The following is a 25,279-nucleotide window of genomic DNA, read 5'->3' on the forward strand; positions in this document are numbered from 1 at the left end:
CCAGAATGTAATTTGCCCTGTAATATGTCACAAGGTAAATACAGGTAATTAGAGCAATCAAACTGTTATGTTAATCATAAAGTATTATTTTATGGTATGTAACTCTGAATGGAGTTTAAATATTGTTCAGAGTTCTAATTTTCTGGAGGCCCGTGAAGGTAGCATAAAACGGGACCTGTGTATCTGTTGCAATGGAGGAGGAGAAGAGAACGGCATAGAGAGATGCACGAGGTTAGCTGAACCAAAGTGAGAGACTGGGCTAGTTTTACTGAGGTTAACTAGCACAAAAGAGTGTGTGACTAGAAAGCTAACCGTGTGAGAGCTTCGCAACAGAGTGTGGGTGAAGTGACTTTTTGTTTCAACGGTCGCACCACCGTGGAGTGGATTTAGTGTGGGACTGGTGAACGGTGACCTACCGAGCAACGGAACTGTAAGTCAGACTTTTGTGCTCTTACTGGGGAGAAGAGGATTTTTCTCCATCATCTGGCGTGAGCAGAAACAGGCCTGCAACAAGTGTGAATGTGAGTGTGTGTGAGGCCCATGTGTGAATATTGTGTGTTTAGTGGATTTATATAACGTGTTTTGGAGTGTATATTAGTGAGTCACTTACCAAAAGGTGATAACATAAGTTGGGTTGTGTAATATAATTTGAAAGGGAATTATTTAATTTATACAGTACAGTGTATTTCATTTGGTTAAGGAATTGGAATATTATTTGAGTTTAAAAAGGGATGCGTTGTGATGTGTTCAGTAAACGTTTCGTTTGTGTTAAAGAGTTGTCTGGGGTCGTTTCTTTACTACTGGTTAAGTTTAACTTGTGTGTGGTTGAAGTATCGGTTTTTGTACTCAATATCTGCAAGTACTCAGATCCAAGTATCGGTATCGTATCGGTTTGGAAAAATGGGTATCGTTGCATCCCTAGTTACAATATTGCTCCAACTGTGTGCACAGCTGGTGTGTTTTTAAAAACATGTTAACAGCAGCTTTATCTTTTGCATCCTGGGCTCCTCCATATATACAGAATCTACATTCACAACCGAAAACCACAGAAGTTACAAGAAAATACAAAGATCATATTTTATAAGCACACCTTGAAACAACAATATCATCAGTTGAACTTGAAATTTCTTATGCGTAAAGGATTTTCTCTGCTGATCAATATTTCTTCAATAATGTCATTTTCATTACAACTCTCATTGTAGCATATCATTGTAATGTGATACTGTCACCAGAAGGTGGTGGAAACACACCAACAATGTGTTTGTTGACATGTTTGATTCCACTAATGGAGGGAGTTTCAGTTTGTTCCACGACTGCATTTCACTCACTGCCTCTGTTTGTATCTCTGTCACTGCAGGACCAACATGGAGCGAGAAGTCAGCGCTCTCAGGAGGCCGACAAACCTCACAGAAGAAAAGGAGAGAAAACCTACAGCTGTGATGAGTGTGGGAAGTATTTTACCCAGGCTGGAGACTTAAAAAGACACCAACTCATCCACAGTGGAGTTAAACCTTACAGCTGTTACTTGTGTGGAAAGTCTTTTACCGGGGGTGGAAACTTAAAAAGACACCAACTCATCCACACTGGAGTTAAACCTTACAGCTGTGACTTCTGTGGAAAGTCTTTTACCCAGGCTGGAGACTTAAAAAGACACCAAGTCATCCACAGTGGAGTTAAACCTTACAGCTGTGACTCGTGTGGAAAGTCTTTTACCCTGGCTGGACACTTGAAAAAACACCAACTCATCCACAGTGGAGTTAAACCTTACAGCTGTGACTTCTGTGGAAAGTCTTTTACCCAGGCTGTAAGCTTAAAAAGACACCAACTCATCCACAGTGGAGTTAACCCGTACAGCTGTGACTTGTGTGGAAAGTCTTTTACCGGGGGTGGAAACTTAAAAAGACACCAACTCATCCACAGTGGATTTAAACCTTACAGCTGTGAGTTGTGTGGAAAGTCTTTTACCCAGGCTGTAAACTTAAAAACACACCAACTCATCCACAGTGGAGTTAAAGCGTACAGCTGTGACTTGTGTGGAAAGTCTTTTACCGACGGTGGAAACTTAAAAAGACACCAACTCATCCACAGTGGATTTAAACCTTACAACTGTGAGTTGTGTGGAAAGTCTTTTACCCAGGCTGGAAGCTTAAAAAAACACCAACTCATCCACAGTGGATTTAAAGGACACAACTGTGAGTTGTGTGGTAAGGCTTTTGCTCTAAATAGCGACTTACACAGGCATCTAGTTACCCACTCTGGAATTAAGGCGTAGAGCTGCGACTTTTGTGGAAAAAGTTTCAGTGACAAACAGTACCAGAATATTCACCTACGGATTCACACTGGAATTGATGTTTCCTGCTGTGATCAGTGTGGGAAACTGTTTGCAACAGATGCACAGTTACAACAACACACTGAGGAGAGACCTTATAAATGTGACCTGTGTGAGAAGACTTTTAAAGCTCCAAATCAGCTGAAAAGCCACCAACAGATCCACACCAGAAAGTAACTCTAGAAGTGCAGTTACTGTGAGGATGTATTGATTTTTTATCTTGTAATTTTAACCTGATTGTTTGGAACAAATATGATCAGTAAACTTATGGAGTTATACTGAATGAACTGTTTGGAAAAATGACGACTTATTTTCACTCAGTAAGCTGAGTGTTGTAATGTAAACAGTAAAATGTAATTGGACGTTGGCAGAGATGCTCTTTGTTTCAGGCGACGTTCAGGATAAAAACATTGAAGGTATTCCCTGATTTACAATGTCTTTGTTTAGGAGTGGAGCAAAGAACATGGGAAAGCGTTTCTCTTTGACCTTTGTGGAAAAACCTCCAATCACGAACGGGACCTAAAAGCACATCAACGTGTGCCAAAATGAACTACTGCAAAGAATGTGGGAGAGGCTTCCACACACCAAATACTATAAAAATACATGACCTCTTCCACAGTGTGGTCAAAAAGCACATCTGTGACCAGTGTGGGTCATCCTTCACCACTGCAGGAGGGACACCATACAAGTGCAGACACTGTGACAAAAGCTTCTCACAATCAGGTCATAGTAACAAACATGAACGTACACACATGGAAGTGAACTTCAGCTGTGACCAGTGTGACAAGAGCTTCAGGAATCTCAGTTCATACTCCGAACACAAACGATTTCACACTGTAAATAAACTGTTTCACTGTTACCAATGTGCAAAAACCTTCACTTCATTATCTGCTCTGTGCAAACACCAGCCTGATCATGCAGGACTGAAATCACTGGATCACAATGAATCTGAAGAGAGAGAAAGATCCTCTTCTGGTTTCAGGCTCAGACTTAAAAACCTTGAGATCAGGCTCCACAGAGTTCAGATGGAATCTCCTGTAAAGAGTGTCAGCTGATGCCACACTTGGATCTGATGAGGTAGCTCTGATTTCTGGAGCTGCAGTGAATAATTCTGAATGTTACATTTAGGAAGCTGCATGTATAGATATGCATATGCCATTTCAATCCTTCATTCATATTTAATCTTTTGCTGAGGTAAAATCTTCTCTTAAATCATTTTCTCCCAAACTACAAATATTTTCACAGCAGTTTCTCTTAAAACCTCACAAATGAACTAAATCTGTACACCAGCTTTGAAAAAACACCTGCCGTGACTTTATGTCCAGAAAAAAAAGAAACTCAAGCTGAACTGGTTTTGGGCTGTACTTCCATGTAATACCAGTTTGTACCAGAAGATGAACCAGTGAGGCTGTGTAACCTTTATTCAATTAAGCAAAGAACACAATCTTATTCACAGTGGCAGCAAAGAAATGTTGAAAGTTAAAAACAGCAGCACACATCAGAACCATTTTAAAGATCACAGGTGACTACTTTTACTTACCGTATTTCCTGGACTACAAAGCGCACCTGAATATTAGCTGCACAAGCTAAAATCAGGGGAAAATCCTGTTTTGTACATACATTAGCCGCACCTGACTAAAAGCCGCAGGTGTTTCAATGTTGACTTATCATATGTAAGAGAATATGCACAAAGGGAATTGTCAGGAACGGCTTTAACAAGAAGAAAAGTCAGTCATTCACCACCATCTTCCTGCGCACTAAAACCACCAAAGTCCTCTTCTCCAGTGTCGGAAACGAACAGGCTCAGGATGGCTTCATCATCCACTCTCAGCTCCTTTCCTTCGTTGTCACTTTCAAAACTAAACAAATCCTCGTTGTCAGTGTCGGAGTCGAACACCCTCAGAAGGGCCGTGGTGTCCTCCTCTCCATCATGCAGCAGTCCAGCCCTTCGAAATCCGTTGGTGATCATGGATGTTTTCACACTTTTCCACGCTGTCAGATTCCACCGGTGGAGTTGAGCATAACTTGCTTTTCGCAAGTTTATTGCCGCACATCACCCACGACTCCCGCTGAACGTGTAGCGCTACTTTGAAGTTTGTTTTTCACGCTACTTGTACGGCACTATGTTGCCTGGCGGATGGACATGTGACCAACATACCACTCTTGAACCTGATACTGTGTGTCTGATCACATGCCCTTCCGCCAGGCAACTTAGTGCCCGTACAACAGCGGAACAAACAAAACAAATCGTCTTACGATATGACAAAAATCATGGATAATCCATAGAAAAGCCGCACCTGACTAAAAGCCGCAGGGTTCAAAGCTTGTGCAAAAAGTAGCGGCTTATAGCCCGACAATAACAGTAATTCTAATTCTGTTAAACCTCTATTTTTTGCTCCTCCTTTCACTTTAGTGTATTTAGTCCTTGAAGTCCACATATTGTTTTTTTTAATGAATTTTGATCCACATGTTCTGCAGCTGTTTTCTTGTTGATTTGAAGTTTGTATTATGAAATCCTGATACTGTTAAAGTGTTAGTTATATTTGATTAAGTCTGTGTAGAGTTTATCTTATTAAACAGTTTGGTGTGGAAAAATAAAGAAATGGTCTCAGAACAAGTAGTTTGACCCATTATTTCCGATTCAAACTAATTTAACTGTTTTCAGTGGTACATGTGGAGGTTTATCACAGGAGGCGACTTGGCTGTTCTCAACTCACACTGAAGAAGGATCCTGCAGCTCATTAAAAACTCTAAAAATGATCTTGAAGGAAAATATGTTTGATTTTTCTTAAAAACATGCTGTTGGCATGAAGCTTTGAGACAGTGTTTTTAAGAGTCATTGTAGTTAACATCTCACACATTCCAATAAAGCAGATGTTCCTGCATTGCAACAGCGGTTTGCAGTTGCAATGCAGGATCGTGCTGCTGCTCGTCTACAGGACTCTCATGGAGCACCACTTTGAAACTTTGTAACTCTCTCTGCAAAATACAATATATAAAGACCAATGCTGGGCAATTAATTATATAGTTACTTCTTCAAAAAAGTTACTGAGTATTGCAAACAACAAAGATTTTTGCAGCTGTTTACCTAAAAATGCTGCTAAGGGATTTTTTTTAAACAAACATTTCAAACTATTTACAGAACAATCAGGTGTTCTGCATCAAATCTGATGCCACACAAATTATTTGTGCCTCTCCAAAAAATAATTTCTGTCCACTATGAGATAAAGGAGAACATCAAAAGCCTGATACCTGCAGGCCTGACAACAGGAGATGTATCACTCCTGTAACATTTAGCAGCCGCCTCATTGTTCTGACACACACAACAAAACTATTGACTACACTACACACTAACTATACAAGATTTGCGCTAAACGTTGCAAATCTCTCACATCTCAAAACACTGCCGTCACTCCTAAATTTTCCTCTTCTTAACAACTTCCGTTTCTTAACAACCAAATGCCATGTTTTGATTGGTCGGCATGGTACATTTTTTGACCAATGGGAAAGGGTGGGGTGTTTTGGTTTTGTCTTTGCTCACAGGCGGAGAGTGCTTTATAACGTTTTCTTTATAAAATGCAGTTTTTACCATTTCTTCCCCCAGTAAATATAAACAACAATATTCTGGAAGAAAACCAAACATTGGATTTTTTTTTAATCACAACTCTGTTTTTTATGTGGCCTATCAACACAATTTGAAAACTGGTATAAAGTCCACTCTTTTTACGTCACTTGTTCCATCTGTCCTGCTCACATCTCCAATGGTTGTACACGTTGTCATTAACGTGGCTTCATTCCACATTAGTCACACCACTTTGCTCGCTAAAACACCGGTTTCACTTAAAAAAAAAAAAAAAAACACCGGTTTCGGCACATAAGGACGCTGTCATAGCCTGTCAACGACGTTGATTAGCTGCGCATATACGAATTTCAGTCACGTGATTGGCTGGACTATGGGATGAGGTGCCATTGTTCTAATCCCATACTGGAGCAGCCAGTCACTTACTGACTAACACTGCAAAACAGAATTGTTAACGTATTTACTCTAATTTTATTATTTACTAGAATTTTATTTTATGTGCAACACGGATTTTTTCTGCACAGAGACCGTGCCAGCAGTGCGCAATTGAGCACACGCGCAGTTTAGAGGGAACATTGGTGATGATTATCAGAAAGTGAACAAGGTCTCATGGTTTGATGCTTGTCCAATGCCTGAGTTGACCTGGACTGGTTAAGCACTGCTTGTCTTATTTTATGATGCTGGATTTAACCAACGCTTACTGGCAGATTCCCTTGTCTGCAGAGTCCAAAGACAAAAACGGCCTTCTCCACTCTGTATGGTTCGTACCAATTCGTCACACTTCCGTTTGGCTTATTTGAAGCCTCTGCCATTTTTTAGCACCTCATGGAGCGGTAGCTGCTTCCTCAAATTGCATATGCTGTTTTCTACCTGGATGATGTTGTTGTGGTACCCCTGTGAGGTACCACACAGTTAAACGGTTAAAGGAAACCTCAGAAGAATGGCAGCTAATTCCCTTTTTGCAGCATGCAGCCAACGAGGTATTTATTGATTTATCGTTGATGAGAGATTTTTTAGTTTTGTGATTATGCTTAGTTGTAGCTTCATTTAAAGGAAGAAGAGCTTGTGAATTGGAACCAACACAGGAAGAGAGATTGAAGCCATATGTGTAGAGGAATGCGGTGACATACGATACCATACCTCCTGTTTTAACAGACAAGCTGGCTCTCTCTCTCTCTCTCCCCCTCCTTTTATGGGAATGTCTGAATTTCTATACATACAAAGTTACCTCCTTTTTCAGCAGATAAGCGAAAGGTTTTCTCCTTCTAAGGAAAAATTATCAGTTCCATACATGCCACTCCTACTGCTGTGGAAACTTGCTTTAAGTGTAAATAAAGGATGTTCTGAATGCCCTGGGCGGTTTTTCTGTGTCACATCGGTTGAGCAGTGACCGCCCGTGCGCATGTAAAAAATAGATATCTGAGTTGTAAGTTTCTTTGCCTTCCAACAACTTTCTCCTCACAATCGTGTTTGTTGTACAGTGTTATTTTTAGTGCTGTGTCTTACGCCGAGTTTTATTTTGTTAATGCTGTATAGTTTTCACGGTAGCTTTGGAGAGAAGTCTTCAAATAAACCAGTGACAGAAAACCACTTGCGTCTGCCTGTGCTTCCAGGGAATTATACTCATGATGATGATGATGTTTGCTAGTTCACATTACATGCATTAATGTAATAACATGGATAGCGTACTCAACGTGAATTACACACGAACAACATTAAGCTACTCACGCAGAGAAGAACGGCTGCTGCTGCCATCTTCGTCCGTCATCATTTCTGCTACACTGGCAGGGCTAGGGGCCAGGACTCTACTCTTCGTGTTTTTGGGGGATGTTGCTAATTCCGGGTCCGATAACAGGCACCAAACCTGCAGTAGATGTACACGGTGTGAGGTCTCAGCAAGCTATCAAATACGGCGCATTTCTCGGCTTTTAAAAAAACGCTATGCGTCACCAGGCGTTTCATCAGATTTGAGGTGTTACCTCCTTTGACAGTATTGCAGTATCTGATTAAAGCACTTGTAGCAGGCTGCTGAGTTTGCATCTTTTGCTGTGAAGTACAGCCAGACTTTTGACCACTTCGCCTTGGGCATTTTTAATCTGTAGCTCTGATCTAAAAGAAGGTACGTACCTGGACCCGCCTACTATCCTCGGAAACATAAAATGATTGGCTAGAATCTAAAGTGTATCACAGGTCAGGAAAAAAAAGCACCGAAATAAAGCACCGAAATGTGCGCTGCTTTTCTGTCTGGTTACTACCGTTTATGTCAGAAACGGTGCCATGATGGCACCGGATACCGGTATCCATCCCTAGTCATATATTTACTGTTTTGCTGCTTTTAATGGAGACCAGGGGTTCCATTATCTGGTTGGTATTGTTAGTGATTAATTGTTGGATTGGGAATTTAAAATAGTGTAATAAAGAAAAAACACTTGAGTTCTTATGGAGTCTTTTATTGGGTTTATGTGACATACAACTAAAATGACAGCTTTAAAAGGTGAAGAGACAGTGGGACTGGCCATCCTACCTGTGTCAGAGAAGAGCCAAGGTTAAAGCTGTTTACAGTTAATCATTTGTGAGTAACCTAAATAAGGTACTCACCTGTCCTGGTTGCTTCTTGCAGGATGTGGAGCATAAGAGTGAAAGCAGCTTAATCACCTGTTTAAGGGCTCTTGGAGCAGACCAGTGTGCCAGGTTAGGGAGTATGGATAAAGAGGGTTTTAATTTATATAGTAATGGGTGAAGCTTATGTTATTGGTTTGTTTATAGTACGTGTTGGAAATATGAATATGTTTGTGATGTGCTTTAATGTTATTGCATGTTTGTGTGTGTGGAGGGTTATGTTTTCATTTTGATTAGTTAACCCCCATACTTGGGCTATTCCGGAAGAGTACAAAAGTGGTAAATGGCCTGCATTTATATAGCGCTTTTCTAGTCCATAGGACCCCAAAGCGCTTTACACTACATTCAGTCATTCACCCATTCACACACACAGGCGATGGCAAGCTACATTGTAGCCACAGCTGCCCTGGGGCGCACTGACAGAGGCGAGGCTGCCGGACACAGGCGCCACCAGGCCCTCTGACCACCACCAGTAGGCAAACATGGAGTTAGTATCTTGCCCAAGGATATTTGGCATGCAGCCAGGAGGCAGCCTGGGATCGAACCACCAACCTTCTGATTACTGGCTGACCTGCTCTGCCACCTGAGCTACAGCCACCCCAAAAGGAAGCCATTTTGTTTAGTTATAGTTAGTGTTCTTGTGCTCCTATCATGTTCCTTCATTAATAAAGTGCCAATCCATGGATGTCTTTTACTCCAGTCTTGCGTCATACTATTGGACAGAACCTATGACCGCCGGCCAAAACTGACACTGTTATTGAACTGTTTAGCCAGTAAGACCCTGTAGAAGACAATGTGATGTGTTTATTGATATGAGTAAGGAAAGTAACTGTTATGAAAGAAGATGTTAATTAGAGAAAATGAACCAGTAAAGAGAGTATATTTCACTGAGGATGTGAAATAAGTAAATGTAATTGATGTGAATGAGGAACCTGCTGAATTATATATTGAAAGCTCATGGTAGTGTTTATATAGCATTTGTTTGTGTAAAATAAATCAGACTCAGACACAATCTGGAGGAATACAGAGACACATGGTGTCTTCCTTACTCCGCTCTTCACCTGCTTTTACAGGTAACATATTTGTCATCATGGTCTTCATCCTTGGGACCCGTAACAAATCTTGGGGGCTCGTCCAGGATTGTCGACACTTTGCAGTTGAGACTGATCCAAAAATGACATCTGGGACAGGACGGGAGCTGATGCGAGCTGAAAGTTGGAGCCGAGACTGATCCATGGTTGCTAAGACGGTGGGTCCAGCGGGCCTGGGTCAGCAAGAGGTCGACGCAGAGAAGGCTTCCCTGATGCAGAGATAGTTTGTGGAGTGCTCAGGATATTAAGGCCTGGAACTTTTAAAGATATGTTAATCAATAAAGACTATTTGACTGTACTTGAACTGAAGGGGTTTCTCCATGCCCACCTGAGAGAGAAAAATAGTACAGAACTCTTTCAAGAATTAATGTGTGCCAGAAAAGATGAAAGTGAGACACCACAGCAGTTTCTCTACCGGGTGACAGGGTTGAAGCAGTGGGTCCTCTTCATATGGGACCCAACCTAACCTTAACAGTAGCAAACCAAGTCTCCCCTTGCCAGTCACATCAGAAGTAGTTAACCAGCAGCAGGGTGAGGCACTCGCTACATCTGGTGTTATGGCACCCCACACTAAATGTGGGGCAGTTGCTAAGCTAATCAGTAAGAAAGCTCTCATACATTGCAATTTGAATGGCTTAGCAGTGAAAGCAGTACTTGACACATGTGCTCAAGTTTGCATCATAAGTAAACATTGGAAAGACTGATACTTGCCTGACTTAGTCATGCAACCTCTATCTGAAATCATCAAGGAAATTGATGAGTTGAAAGTTTGCGCAGTCAACGGGGAAACCATATCATTTGATTGCTGGGTACCCATCATGATCAACTTACCGGGGAGTGAAGACCCCAGCCTCTCCGTCAGTATTCCGGTCCTCGTCAGTACCTTGCCTGTGGACAAACCATTGATCGGTTTCAATGTCTTGGAACAGATCGTTGAGGAGCAACTAGAGCAGTTGATACCTACTCTTGTTACCTTGCTGTGTAATGCCATCTGTCTTCCCCCTGAGAATGGTGAGGTGGTCAGAAGCTTCATTCAGACAGTAGAGCCAAACATTACACAAGGGTACTTGAGAACAGTTGAAAGGGATGTGATTATCCCTCCTGAACAGGTCACCTGGTTAATGTGCCCCGTTCCATCAACCATGAATCCGCTTGATTGTTTAGTGCTGTTTGAGGATGATGAGGGCAACCAGGCCCTAAAGCGGTTCTATGTCTTGACGGGGTTAGTTGAAATACAGAATCCAGCTAACCCATACATCACCATTGCTCTAAGTAATGACACCAAACATGATATGACCTTGACAAGCAAGATGGCCCTGGGCACCTTACAGCCAGTTGAACGTATTGTGGAAGTTGAGGCCTCAAGCGAGTGCCCACCTGCAATAACAGTTCGCAAGATAATGGTGGAGTCAGCTGGACCTCTCCCAATGTCGTGGTATCCGCCAGTGAATCTTGATCATTTGGAAGAGGAACAAAAAGAGATTGTCCAGAGAATGTTGTTTGATGAGTGCAGGGTCTTTGAGTGGGATGGGAACAATATTGGTTGTAATTCTGATCTGAAAATGGTGATAAACCTAAAGGATGACATACCAGTGAAGAGAGCATATACCTCCTTTGCGTGGTCTTGTAGACGGGGATACAACGTCCTCCCACGGATTCCTATCCTATTCCTGTCTAAAAAGCCCATCTGTGTCTCCTAAAGGATGACATACCAGTGCAGAGAGCATATACCTCCTTTGTGCGGTCTTGTAGATGGGGATACAACTTCCTCCCATGGATTCCTATCCTATTCCTGTCTAAACGGCCCATCTGTGTCTCCTAAAGGATGACATACCAGTGCAGAGAGCATATACCTCCTTTGTGTGGTCTTGTAGATGGGGATACAACTTCCTCCCACGGATTCCTATCCTATTCCTGTCTAAACCGCCCATCTGTGTCTCTGTTCCTGTCCGTGATGTGGCCTCCCATGATTTACGCACCGTCTGTGTGGGCCTGGATCCTTGTGTCATCGATTCACAGAGAGTTGGGGAATGGCTTTCAACTCTCTGTGAATGGTACTCATGGCCATTGATCAGTGTGCTTTGGTCAGTGGGCTTTGGTCAGTGGTTGTTCTCAATGGTCATGAGAATTTGTATATTAATGATCAAGGAACTGACCTCCCAGATCATTGTTACTTCAGTGGGCTGGTTTCAGTCATTATGCAAATGTACTGTTTATAAGATTGGGGAATCCTGCAGTCAACTGAGACTGAAGAAGTCACATGGATGAGTGACAAAATGTTTCTCCCACTGAAAACGTTACATCCAGATGAACAGAATCAGCTTTTGGAGATTTACTTAACTGCTTGATTGAGCATGTATTAAGACACTTTAAAATTTAGTTTTTACTATTACTATTACTAGGATATTACCAGGAGAAGCTCACAAAGCTTTCTGCTATACTTCAGTTTCTCATTAAAATAAATAAATAAAACTTTCAGATCTTGGTACATCACAAAAACAGACATAAAAAAGGCCATTCATTTGGTTTACATGTAAATATTTATTTAGCCGCAGCTATTTTATTTATCTGGAGATGCCCGGGGAAGAGGTTCATCACGTTGTGGGAAAGTGGCTTTGTGGTTTCCCCTTGGGTATTACACATTTCTTAATTAACTCCACCTCCTCCCTCCAATCAAGGCTGCTCACCGGCCCGGACAGCTGGTAAATTCACAGCCTGGTACGCCGGTCCCGTCGTCTACACCACCATTACCATCTGTTCAATCGTCTGCAGCTGCAATGACGCCGGAGGGACCCGCTCTGCCCGAGCAGGAAGTCAGCACAACGGAGGGTCCTGCATGTCGATGTACGGCACAGCGTCCAGCATGCAGGGTACTGTCAGGGACCTGGGCTCAAGCAAACCTGGTTCCCTGTGCACTTATTGAATTGAATTGAATGAATGCTTTATTGGCCATATGCAGGTTTCCCCACAGAGGAATAGGACCCCCCCCCCTCCCCCCGACTTACACACACAACAAAGACATCACATGGGAATACAGTCGGAGATCGGCAGCGTTACAGAGAAAACACTGAAAAAATTACACAACAATGGGAAAAGTACAAGAGGAAAAAAAGAGACCTCTTCTCATGCTGGGCACCTATGGGAGGACAGCATGAGAACAGGAATAAAAAAAAAACCTCCTCTGCACAGAGATCACATTAATGTCCACATCACAACATTAGAGCACGTGACAAGCCACAGGGGTTGGATAGAGGGGTGGGGGGTAACACAGCAGTCGTCCTACACAGCGCTACCATTTCAGCACGGCACACAGACCCGCCGTCTTCCCCCACAGGAAACAAGCATCGAAGGCGTTTGGAAAGGGAGGGGGATGAGTGCGTGCTTATCAGTGTAAGTGTATGTGTGTGCGTGTCCAGAGTCCAGCTGAGACAGTGTCCTTCGCTCTATCAGGCTAAGTAAACAGTCTGCCAGCCAACCCAGGTGGCCTTGCATGGGATGGGAAGAATAGTCATCGCACAGTCGTTATCAGGGAGCTGTTAGGATGGGCTCCAGCCTTGGGCCTGAGCAGCTGGCGCCGTGGTGTTGTTACGGCTGTGGCCATAAGAACACTGTGTGGGCTGTTTGTTCTGTGTCTCTTTACTGTGTTTAAGACTCTTTACAGGTCCCTCCCCTAATGAAGAGTAGTGAGCAGCTGATTGGACCATGGAACAGGTGACCACATTCAAAAAGTCGCTCTGACAGCTCCAGGGGAAGAGAGAGAGAGAGTGTGGAACGAGCGAGTAGCCTGACAGCCGTCGCATTCCTGACCCTGGTTTTCCCAGCCTGTGCTTATCTTGTGTATTTGTGGGAGTGTGAATTGTGAAAGCCGCTCCTAGTGCATTAGTTGAGAGCTTAGGCACTCGTGGGCTGAAGCGGAAGGGGTGAGCTGCCTTTTCTTTTGGAATCGTTTTCTCCTGTTTTTCTTGGTCAGGGAGCGAGGGATAGCTCTGTCATTTGTTTGTTCTTTTTCTTTCCTAGGGTTTAGTTAGTCTTTTCTGGTGGGACTTAGTTGGTTTTGTTTATTATTTTGGCCTTGGCTCACCCTGGAGCTATGCTTCTTGTCCTTAAATAAAATCACCTTTCTTTACTCACAACTGGTTTGGATGTTTGGCTTGGGAAACAGGGCGGGGATTTGTCTCTCTCTCCTCCAACCTTATGTCTGTCCCTACACGCCTAGACTAGGGGCGTAACATAAATGGGGGCTTGTCCCTTTTCGTTCGTGTGATTGGTTCGTTTCCTTTTTGCGTTTGTGGTGGGGGGAAACGTTGTGCGCGAGTTTTGCGGCTCTGGAGTGCGCGGATGCGGTTGGGTGTCTGCGGAGTTGTGTTTTCCTTTTTTGCTTTGCTCGTGATGTCGTTTGACATGGATGATTTTGCACAACATCCCTCCATTGAAAAGTTGGAGCGGTGCACAAAAGCAGATTTGTTGGTAGTGGCTAATTTATTCAGGGTGGATGTTCCGTTGAATGCTAAGAAGGCGGATATTAAACAATGTTTGGTGGAGAGACTGGTGGACAGGGGAGTGTTTGGGGGGCAGAAAACCTCGCCAAGTGGGTCTGGGAGTTTGGAGACGGCAGTGGGGGCGGAAGCTGCTGGGGCCGTCCCGAAGCCTTCCAAGGGGCGGATGCCGTCGGGGGCGGAAGCTCCTGTCGCCGTTCAGTCTCCTGAATTTGACCCGGCTGGCCAGGTTGGGGCGGGTTTGGTGACGGAGGATCTCAGGCTTGCCCTTCGCTTGAAGGAGGTGGAGCTGGCGGCTAAGGCTAAGGAAGTCGAGCTCATGCATCTCCGCATTCGAGCTATGGAGCTTGATCGTTCTCGAGCGAGTGACGCTGCTCCCGTTCCTGTAAGTACACTCCCCGACACTCCAACCATAGACCAGTTTAACGCTAGCAAACAGATTGTTTTGGTACCTCCTTTTAGGGAAGGAGAGGTTGACTCATATTTCACTGCTTTTGAGCGCATCGCAACCACTTTAAAATGGCCAAAGGACGTCTGGAGTCTGTTGCTGCAATGCAAATTAATAGGAAGAGCGCAGGAGGTCATTGCGAGTCTTTCTATTGCTGACAGCTTGGATTATGAGGTTGTCAAATCCACTATTTTGCGGGCTTATGAACTAGTCCCGGAGGCCGTGCCTGTCGCAAGTTTGATAGTCAGACGTTTGTGGAATTTGCACGTGAGAAAACTGTCTTATTTGACAAGTGGTTGGCTGCCAGTCATGCGGAGGACTTTACTCAGCTAAAGGAGTTGATCCTGCTGGAAGAGTTCAAGACATGTCTCCCTGAAAACATTGTGGTGTATCTTAATGAGCAGAAGGTGGGGTTAACATCTAAAGCCGCGGTCCTTGCCGACGAGTTTGTGTTAACTCATCGTGCTGCACTTTCGACAGAGCGCCGTGAGTACACTTCCTCAACTCGTCCTGTCAGAAGTTATAGGGTTTCCCCTAAGCGCCAGACACGTTCTGCTGCTATTCCTATGTCAGATCGCAAATGTTTTTATTGTCATGAAATCGGGCACCTCGTTGCTGCTTGCCCATCACTACAGCGCAGGGAGCAGGCCAACACGGTGAGGAAGCCGAAAAGTGTGGGTTTCGTTCGTTCTATGTCAGCTTCCACTTCACCTAGCAATGGAGTGGGAAGTGAAGGCTTTGATGAGAGCTACCGCCCTTTTGTGTCGGAGGGGTTTGTTTCGTTGAATGAAAAAGAGTTGAATATTGTTGATTTCTCCTTTATGCGAGCAGCTCCGAATTTAGCACTCTGACACTGGTCTCTCGATCTCGCGTTGGAGAGCCGCGAGCCTCCCCATGATGGTATCAAACTTCTGTTCCGTGGTGTTGTCATTCTTTTGATTCTGAGACCCCACGACTGCAGCGATCCGTTCTGCGATGTGATCCAACTTTCGTTCAAGGGTGTCATTGTGAGCAGGCCCCTCTCTGATGTATCCCATCATACGCTCAATGGTGTTAGTTTGAGTCTTCACAGCAGCTGTAAGCATCTCCAAGGTGTTAACCATGCTGCGTTCGGTGTGAGAGGTTGCGCCTCGTCCCATCGCTTCAATTCCAGCGGTCAGCCTTGGTGGGGTTTGAACAGCTTTCACAGGGCGGAAACTGTAAAGAGAGTGACTGTGGTGGTACAGGCCAGGTACATGGAGCGACACAGAGACAAGGATCTGGAATTAATTGCAGGTACATTGGGAAAAGTGATAGAAAAGATCAAAAATGGATCAGGAAATTGAATTTCTAAAATGTTAATATTTGTCAGAGCAAAATCAAAAAATTCATCTAAGTGCTGCTCATATCTACCTGTAGCTGGAGGAGAGGTGACATTCACTGGCCCTGAAAGAGTGTCCTGTTTTGAGTCAGGTATCTCTGCTGCACCATCCACTGTGTTAAATAAACTATGGCCTGCTTCAAATCATATCAAAAGAACAACAATTATTACAAAACAAATGTCCCCTGACAAACAAAAAAGTGTTGATGAGGAGGATTTTTTTTGTCTAGGCTTTAAACCACATGTCTGTTCTTCTGAGCACTAATATACACACAAGAAATAGGCTTTTATCAAAACACTAAATCAAACACTGCTAACAGTGGGAATAAAGGAATTATTTTAGTACATTAACAATATGCCTATCGCTCTGTGCCCCGGGCAGCTTTGGGACATTCTGATCATTGCATGGTCCATCTTATTCCAGTTTATAGGCAAAAACTCAAACGTGCCAAGCCTGTAGTCAAAACTGTGAAGAAGTGGACTAACGCAGCAAAGCAGGAACACCACCACCCTCTCCAATCCAGACTCAACGACCTCCACCACACCTCTCACCCCCCTTTCCTCCTCCCTGAAACTCAGAATACACACTCAGGATGTGAGCCGACTATTCCAGAAACAGAAGCCCAGGAAAGCCCCCGGACCAGACGGCGTCTCACCCTCCTGCCTCAAAACCTGTGCTGAACAGCTGGCTCCCATCTTTACTCGCATCTTCAACAGATCCCTGGAGCTGTGTGAAGTTCCCTCCTGCTTCAAACGCTCCACCATCATCCCTGTTCCCAAGAAACCCACCATCACAGGACTGAATGACTACAGACCTGTCGTCTTGACGTCTGTGGTCATGAAATCCTTCGAACGACTGGTGTTAGCCCATCTGAAAGACATTACAGGCCACCAGCTGGACCCTCTGCAGTTTGCCTACCGGGCAAACAGGTCGGTGGATGATGCAGTGAACATGGGGCTGCATTACATCCTGCAACACCTTGACCGTCTGGGAACTTATGCCAGGGTCCTGTTTGTGGACTTTAGTTCGGCTTTTAACACCATTGTGCCTGAACTTCTTTCCTCCAAACTCTCCCAGCTCAGCGTGTCACCAGCTACCTGTCAGTGGATCACCAGCTTCCTGACAGACAGAAAGCAACAAGTGAGGCTGGGGGAGATCACCTCTGAAACCTGGTCCCTCAGTATTGGTGCCCCTCAAGGATGTGTGCTCTCAACACTACTGTTCTCCCTCTACACTAACGACTGCACCTCCAAGAACTCGGCTGTCAAACTCCTAAAGTTTGCAGATGACACCACTGTCATTGGCCTCATTCAAGATGGTGATGAGTCTGCAGTTGAGCGGCTGGTACTCTGGTGCAGTCAGCACAATCTGGAGCTGAACACTCTTAAGACTGTAGAGATGACAGTGGACTTCAGGAGACATCCCTCAACTCTGCTTCCCCTCACCATATCAGACAGCCCTGTGTCAACTGTGAAGACCTTCAAGTTCCTGGGTACAACCATCTCCCAGGACCTGAAGTGGGAGACCAACATCAACTCCATCCTCAAAAAGACCCAGCAGAGGATGTACTTCCTGAGACAACTGGGGAAGTACAGTCTTCCACAGGAGCTGCTGATCCAGTTCTACACTGTGGTCATTGAGTCTGTCCTGTACTCCTCCTTCACAGTCTGGTATGGAGCAGCCACTAAACAGGACAGGAGCAGACTGCAGCGGACTGTACGGGCAGCAGAAAGGATCATCAGCGCCCCCCTGCCCTCCATCCAGGATCTGTACCTCTCAAGAACCAGGAAACGGGCAGGGAAAATCATCACAGACTCCTCACACCCTGCACACAGACTTTTTGATCTGCTGCCCTCTGGCAGACAGTACAGAAGCCTGCAGACCAGGACCACCCGACACAGGAACAGTTTCTTTCCCCTCGCCATCTCCCTTCTTAACAGTTGACCTGTCACACTGCTCCCACTGCCAGACTGCAGCTGCACCTTATGTACATTTTGTAGTATTCATTCCACCTCATTCATTTCTGTATTTTATGTATATAAGTTTAGATTCGTTATTTATAGTTGGTTTACACAGCTTTGTGTATGTATGTGTAATGTGTATATATAGACGTGTGTGTGTGTGTGTGTGTGTGTGTGTGTGTGTGTGTGTGTGTGTGTGTGTGTGTGTGTGTGTGTGTGTGTGAGATTTACATTGCTGTGCTTGAGAGCCACCATCTACCGGAACCAAATTCACTGTATGTGTCTGCACATATACTTGGCCAATAAACACGATTATGATTCTGATATAACTTTATCATTAAATTGCATTAAACTGTTTATCACAGCTACTGGCATCAGATTAACATTTTTATTGCATGTGCAGCCATAATCATTGTATACACACATTTGCATATTGTGCTTAGTGATGGGGAGATGAAGCTTCATGAAGCACTGAAGCGTTTCATCCAATTGGTTCATCCCAGCGCAAAGCTTCTTAAAGCTTCATTTGCTCTAGTAGGACATCTACTGGACATAAAAATATTAGTTGGCATGAATTTGAAGAGTGTGGCCTTTTGCACACAGCCTGTAAATGTCAACAACAAAAGGAGTGTGTAAAACATGTATATTGTAGTGATGGCAGTACACTGTATATTTATACTGGCAGTATGGAAAATGATTATTTGGAAATGCTTAAAATGGAAATGATCATTTACTGTGAGGTGAGGTGTGGTTGGGGTGTGGACAGTAGTTGTGCTTTTGTAACGTTGAGGTATGGACAGCTACACACTGAGGCTTTGAGCCTCAGTCCTGCCTGTTCACATTTTATTCAGTAAAAACTAAATTTTCACTGCTTTTATAACCTTTATTGGGGAGAACGTAGCTAGGATTTAATGATTTAACAAATCTTTTGAATCCTTTGTCCTCCACAATGCTAAATGGCTGGGAGTCCTCAATCACCATGCTAACCAGGTCTTCATCTATTTGAGATTGTTCTCCTGAGGAAAGACAATAAAGATAAAGCACAAATATAAATATCACACACGTAACTTATAATAGCTGTATAATATTGTTATATCATTTAGTAACATTACTGCATGCTATATTATCATGGCATTTGATGGCTCACCTGGTCTTGCTCCACAATCGGTGTTTTCCTTATTCTCATGCAAAGCTCTGTAGTGCCTAAGCATGGATGAGGTGTTGTTGTTATATCCCAGCTCCCTGGCACATAGCAAACACTTCACCTTGTACAAAAGTAAAGCCGCTTAACATAAATTGTATTGCACCATCAGTATTATGAAAATACATCTTCTGTAGAAATTTACATACCTTGTTGGGAGGAATAAGATCAAAATGTTCCCACACAGGGGAGGACATCCTCCTCTTCTTAGCTGGCTCCATTCTCTCCAGACTTTCTCTCCTCACTCTCATGAACCTCCAAACTGTCTCCAAACTCTCACTAACCGCAACTCTCCATCAAACACCTACATTTTGAATGAAGTCTGAGGGGTTTATATCGCTGTCATATCTCGCGGCAAAGTTCGAACCACTTCATGAACCAGTCACGTGGTACAGCCGGGCAGCGAGGCTTTGGACGTCATCATTTTCAGCTCCTCCCATAAATGAAGCAAGCCTCGATACGCGCATCGCAGAAACGCCCCCTCCATTACTCGACACAAGCTTCGAAGCCTCGATACAGAACGTCACATCAGTAGTTGTGCTCATAAGAGTTGATTCTCAGTCTATTGAAGGTTTCAAGCTCTGTGAAGCGCGATGTCTTCACAATCTATTGTGTAAGGTGATTTGGAGCAATGGAAGGTTAAAACAGCATTCACGCTTACAATTGAGTTGAATTGAGTTGTTTGGAGAAGATCTATGCTGATGAGTTGCATTGTACATCTTCCCACACGTGTACTCAATAAATCATCATTTGACTGAACTCTTCTGGGCCAGTGTTGGTTTGTTCCTTGCCTCAATATTTCGAATCGGGACACTACCAATACAGATCATTCACAGCTAGGCTAAAATAGAAGGATCTCAGTGATTGTGAAAACAGAGCTATTTAGGAGCAATAAGGCAGCGCAGCTAAAAGAGCCGAAGATCTCAAACACACTGAACACTCCTCACTCACTTGGAGAACCAACTTTCAGATTGATGAGCTTCAAAGGTTTTCCAGCTCTCTTGATGACATGACACTCGTATGTTCCAGCATCATCTTGTCTCACATTCTTCACTTCAAAATCAAAGACACGTCTCCATCAGCTATCTGTCTGTCCTTCAGATCCACCTGGTTCTCAAAAGATGGATGCTGGTAATCTGGAACAAGTCATCCATGCTGATATAAAAGGACAAGTTCTTCATCTTCCAGGTCAGTTCTGCTCCACTCTACAACTATGACGATGTGAGCTTGAGCTTGACATGTCAGAGTGACGTCCTGTCCAGACTCAGCTGTGATGATTTTGTGATCTGAAAAAGAGGAAACAACACCGCGCAGCGAGGTTAAAGGTCAAAGTAACACTGTTCACTCCTACAGCAGTCAATCAGAGTGATGATCAGACAGCACTAAACTGTACTTACACACAGAGAATTTTCAATAAACTTATCACAAAATTAATGTGTGCAGGCTCATGTTGCCTGCACACACACAGACAAACGGAATGAATATGAAATAATCCTACTCAATTTCTTTGTCTTTATCTATCATTGAAATGGCATTTATCTCCTAACAGGTAAAACTCACCTGCAGAGGTAAACATGCAGAGGCTGAATAACAACAAAGCTGAGCAGAGTGATGCAGTCACAGCAGACATTTCCTCTACCACAGATGGTCTTAGTTTGTTCTAAATGTCTGTATTTTCAGTGAATAACAGAACGTGAGTTTAAACCTGATTGCATCAGATTAAATTTAACGTTTACATAAAATTCAGTTTCCATAGAAATGATTCCAGGTTCAGATACTAATGCTGGATAATAATCACTAAGGCTTTTGAAATCTGTGAGCGAACTGGGTCCTCAGCAGTTCTGTGTGATTAGTAAGTATGTGTCTCTCAGCTTTCTACTCCAACTGGTCCTGTAATGATTTTTGCTGCGTGCGCATGTGTGTGTGTGTTTGTCTGAAACCATTTTTTCCCCTCTCTCTGTTCTTGTTTTTGCATGATCTGTTTGGTTGATAAGTGATTTCAAAGTTTCATGTGAGAGATAAAATAGCTGCGGTTAAATTAAGCTGTCTAAAACTGTCAAGGTTCAGCCCAGAGAGAAGAGCAGTTTTATTTTAAACAAGTTCCTCACACCAAGGGGTTTCAGAGGGGAATATTTCTGAAGCTGACACTGGACTCAGCGCCCACAGAGAGAGGGGAGAAAATAATTAGGCTACATTCACACTGCAGGTCTTAATGCTTAATTCCGATTTTTTGATCAAATCTGATTTTTTTGTCTGCTTGTTCACACTATAAATAAAATGCGACAGCAAACGCGCTCTAGTGTGAACCCTCAAAGCGGCCCACATGCGCAAAAGAAGACGTCACACACAACACACTCTGTTTAGACCCAGAGCAAACAATATTTCGTCTTGATGCATTCTCAATCATCCAGCAAAGTAAATCTCCAAAAGTTGAATCTGTTCATCTGGACGTAGCGTTTTGTGGGAGAAACGTTTCGTCACTCATCCAAGTGACTTCTTCAGTCTCAGCTGACTGCAGGTTTCCCCAAATCTTATAAACAGTACATTTGCATAATGACTGAAACCAGCCCACTGAATCAACAATGGGCTGGGAAGTCAGTTCCTTGATCATAAATATGCAAAGCTCTCATGACCATTGATCAACAACCACTAACCAAAACCCACTGATCGAAGACCACCATCATTTCCATCAGTAATGGGGAACATCTAAAAGCTGACGTGGACCGTAAACCTACGCATACGGATCAGTATCTAAGGTTTGACTCTCATCATCCACTGGAGCACAAACTGGATGTCATCAGGATCAGGACGCTACAATACAGAGCGAAAACCATCCCCACTGACACAGCGGCCAGGGATGCAGAAGAACAGCACATCAAGAAGGCCCTGAGCCTTCTTGATGTGCTGTTGGCTATCCGATTGGCCTCCCTGCTGCTGCAGAGCCTGGGACGGTCTGCTTGCCTCCACCCCGGGGGGAAGGGTAACATCTCTTGGGTCTGGGTTCTGTTTCCCCCTCTGGGGGCGAGGGTACCTGGACCCGGGGTGTAGAGTATGTTTGGGGAGTGTGATTGTGTGTACATGTCCATTTATGTCAGTCCTTACGTTGGGTGAGTGCTGAGTGTTTGTATATGTGTGCATGAGGGTGGGAACGCATGTTTGTGTCTGTGTGTGCCTGTTTGTCTGTGTCTATATGTCAGGTCGGGTCTTAGACTCCACCTCTCTGGGAACTCCCAGGCCTATGGGCAGAAATCTGTGCCATCAGAAACTGAATTTGAATAAGTTAAATTTGAATTTGAATTGCTCAGATTGAATCTGAATTGTAACTTGAATAAATGCTTTTGAAAACTGAATTTGAATTAGTCTAATTTGAAATTGAATTTATGGTTTGAAAATGAATTGATTTGCTTTGAAACTGCATTTTATCCTTTAAAAATTCAGCTCTCGAATAATTTCAGATTCACTTCTCACCATTCAGTTTCAGTTCTACAATTCAATTTCAGTTCCAAAATTCAGTTTTTTGGAACTTACATCCGGTTCCGGTTCAAGCGCAGATTAATAGAACTACGTTTTACTGGCGGACCGAGAGTGTTACTGACGGGAATCTACAGCGTCTTGAGCTGAATTAAGACTTCAGAAGTCATTCGTCATGTCGAATGACCAGCGGATAAACTCTCAGGTTGGTAATAAATGTATTACATGTATAAGAACAAGCGTCATGTTAACAAATGATAGCCGTAAGGTAACTTTTATGCTTATTGTAGCTGTTAGCTAAAAACGCTAATTTAGCGTAGTTTGCCCTGAATTCAGCTTTGACAAACAAATATGATCAACTGTTTCTAGTAGAATTCCAAAGTTGTCATCTTGGACCCTCTCAGAGTACCCCCTCTGTATGCTTGCAGAGACCCCTACAGTAGGGAAACATGCAAAACGGTGTCCAAACCTTTGTATTTTAGCTTTACGTCTTACACAGCATCCCAACTCTTTAGCTGACTTAATAACTTTAGCTAAAGTGAATAGTTAGTCTAATTCATTAGTGCAGCATTACTGGATCGTCTCTGTTTGAAGTGATATAATATGATATACAACTATCACTGTGTTTAACTACCATAATAATTCTTAGGGTACTGAGTGCATGCTTAATTAGATTATATATATTTTTTAAACACACTGCTCCATTAATATGTTTGACAGGCTGAAGTTGTCGGGTCACCTCCTAAATCTACCATCTTTTACAGGTGTTTTGTACCAGAAATGGAGTGTCCACTGAAGACTGAAGATACTGAATCTCCACGCCTTGCCATCGATCCCTCTTGTGCCTTCATCTAGACAAGAGACATTAACTTAACCACTCTCATATGCTCTGTACCTACATTACCTTCCCTGACAGTCGTAGCTTGGCTCATCTGAGGGTGAAATTATAAGAATGTGTTATTTTGCAAAGTGCTCTCTAGGGTTCCTAAATAAAATATGGCATTGAGGTCATCTCTTTTGAATTAATCCCTTCTTCTGAAATATAAGAACCTCTCCTGGTTTTAATGGCACTTTCGATTTCCTTACTTTCTGTTCCACTTCCAAACCCAAATAGATGCTGACAAGCCGACACAGTAACATGGAAGAGGGAAAGACGCTGGAAAGGACTACTACAAATAAACCTAATGCCTAACAATGAAAAGTGTAAAATAAGAACAATAATGATAATAAAGATAAAAGATGAAGTAACAAGTTTTTAGTTTTTTTGTTTATTCCAAATGATCATCCAGATGTCTGTGACATGTGATGACAAACACCATAATGGAAGGCCTTAGTCATCACATGCTTAAACTCATCATATATTTTTTGCATATGCTGAACAGGCAGTCAGACATGCTGTAACTGTGGGGTAGAAAACTGCAGGAACACCATACGGCAGGGGTCTCAAACTCCAGTCCTCGAGGGCATGGAAAAGTTGCATGGCACTTTGACCCTTGAGGACTGGAGTTTGAGACCCCTGTCATATGGAATATGACAGGTGTGGTTGAACTGCATGAAGACTGAAGTTTCTCTTCTCTTCTGGCAGGACAGGAATGTGGCCTTGTCCTGTGAGCCACTGTAAGGATGTACTTAGAGTAGAACTGGACTGTCACCGGCCTCAGGCTCTTCACCCTTTTCAAAGACAAAGCAGTCATTTAGATAAAATATTAGATATTGTTTACCTGTAAATGCACAAAGTAAATTTAGAAATGTTATTATTGTCAAGAGTGAATAAGCACTGATAGTGTAATCTACAGCTGTGGCCAAACGTTTAGAGAATGAGAAGTGTTGTTTGCTTATTTACAAAGTTTGCTGTTTCAGTGATAGTTGTATATCATATTATATCACTTCAAACAGAGGTGATCCAGTAATGCTGCACTAATGAATTAGACTAACTATTCACTTTAGCTAAAGTTATTAAGTCAGCTAAAGAGTTGGGATGCTGTGTAAGACATAAATAAACCTTTTGCATGTTTCCCTACTGTAGGGGTCTCTGCAAGCATACAGAGGGGGTACTCTGAGAGGGTCCAAGATGACAACTTTGGAATTCTACTAGAAACAGTCGATCATATTTGTTTGTCAAAGCTGAATTCAGGGCAAACTACGCTAAATTAGCGTTTTTAGCTAACAGCTACAATAAGCATAAAAGTTACCTTACGGCTATTATTTCAATTCAATTCAATTCAATTTTATTTATATAGCGCCAAATCACAACAAAAGTCGCCTCAAGGCGCTTCATAGATACAGAGAAAAACCCAACAATCATATGACCCCCTATGAGCAAGCACTTTGGCGACAGTGGGAAGGAAAAACTCCCTTTTAACAGGAAGAAACCTCTGGCAGAACCAGGCTCAGGGAGGGGCGGCCATCTGCTGCGACCGGTTGGGGTGAGAGAAGGAAGACAGGATAAAGACATGCTGTGGAAGAGAGACAGAGGTTAATAACAGATATGATTCAATGCAGAGAGGTCTATTAATACATAGTGAGTGAGAAAGGTGACTGGAAAGGAAAAACTCAATGCATCATGGGAATCCCCCGGCAGCCTACATCTATTACAGCATAACTAAGGGAGGATTCAGGGTCACCTGGTCCAGCCCTAACTATATGCTTTAGAAAAAAGGAAAGTTTTAAGCCTAATCTTAAAAGTAGAGATAGTGTCTGTCTCCCGAATCCAAACTGGAAG

At 43.2% G+C, this 25,279-nt stretch overlaps 1 protein-coding gene and 1 long non-coding RNA gene across 6 annotated transcripts in view; one reads left to right on the plus strand and one right to left on the minus strand.

Annotated features, from left to right (window-relative positions):
* LOC309693526 (uncharacterized protein) overlaps nt 1–25,279 on the plus strand; it is a 311,788-nt gene that overhangs the window by 267,417 nt on the left and 19,092 nt on the right. For 2 of the 5 annotated variants that reach the window (XM_082512830.1, XM_082512829.1), the window contains exon 3: nt 1,358–4,864. The exons of 2 other annotated variants lie outside the window; for them this stretch is intronic. In XM_082512830.1, coding sequence (XP_082368956.1) covers nt 1,358–2,272 — 915 coding nt within the window. In that variant the 3' untranslated portion in view covers nt 2,273–4,864. Of the gene's footprint in view, nt 1–1,357; nt 4,866–25,279 lie in introns of those variants that run through there. One more of the 5 variants, XM_082512828.1, reaches the window with a different exon arrangement.
* Nucleotides 1–25,279, minus strand: part of LOC309696372 — a 239,317-nt gene that overhangs the window by 12,948 nt on the left and 201,090 nt on the right. The window lies entirely within an intron of this gene.

Source organism: Aulonocara stuartgranti (genome assembly GCF_965226115.1).
Source record: "Aulonocara stuartgranti genome assembly, chromosome: 3".
NCBI classification, from domain to species: Eukaryota; Metazoa; Chordata; class Actinopteri; order Cichliformes; family Cichlidae; genus Aulonocara; species Aulonocara stuartgranti.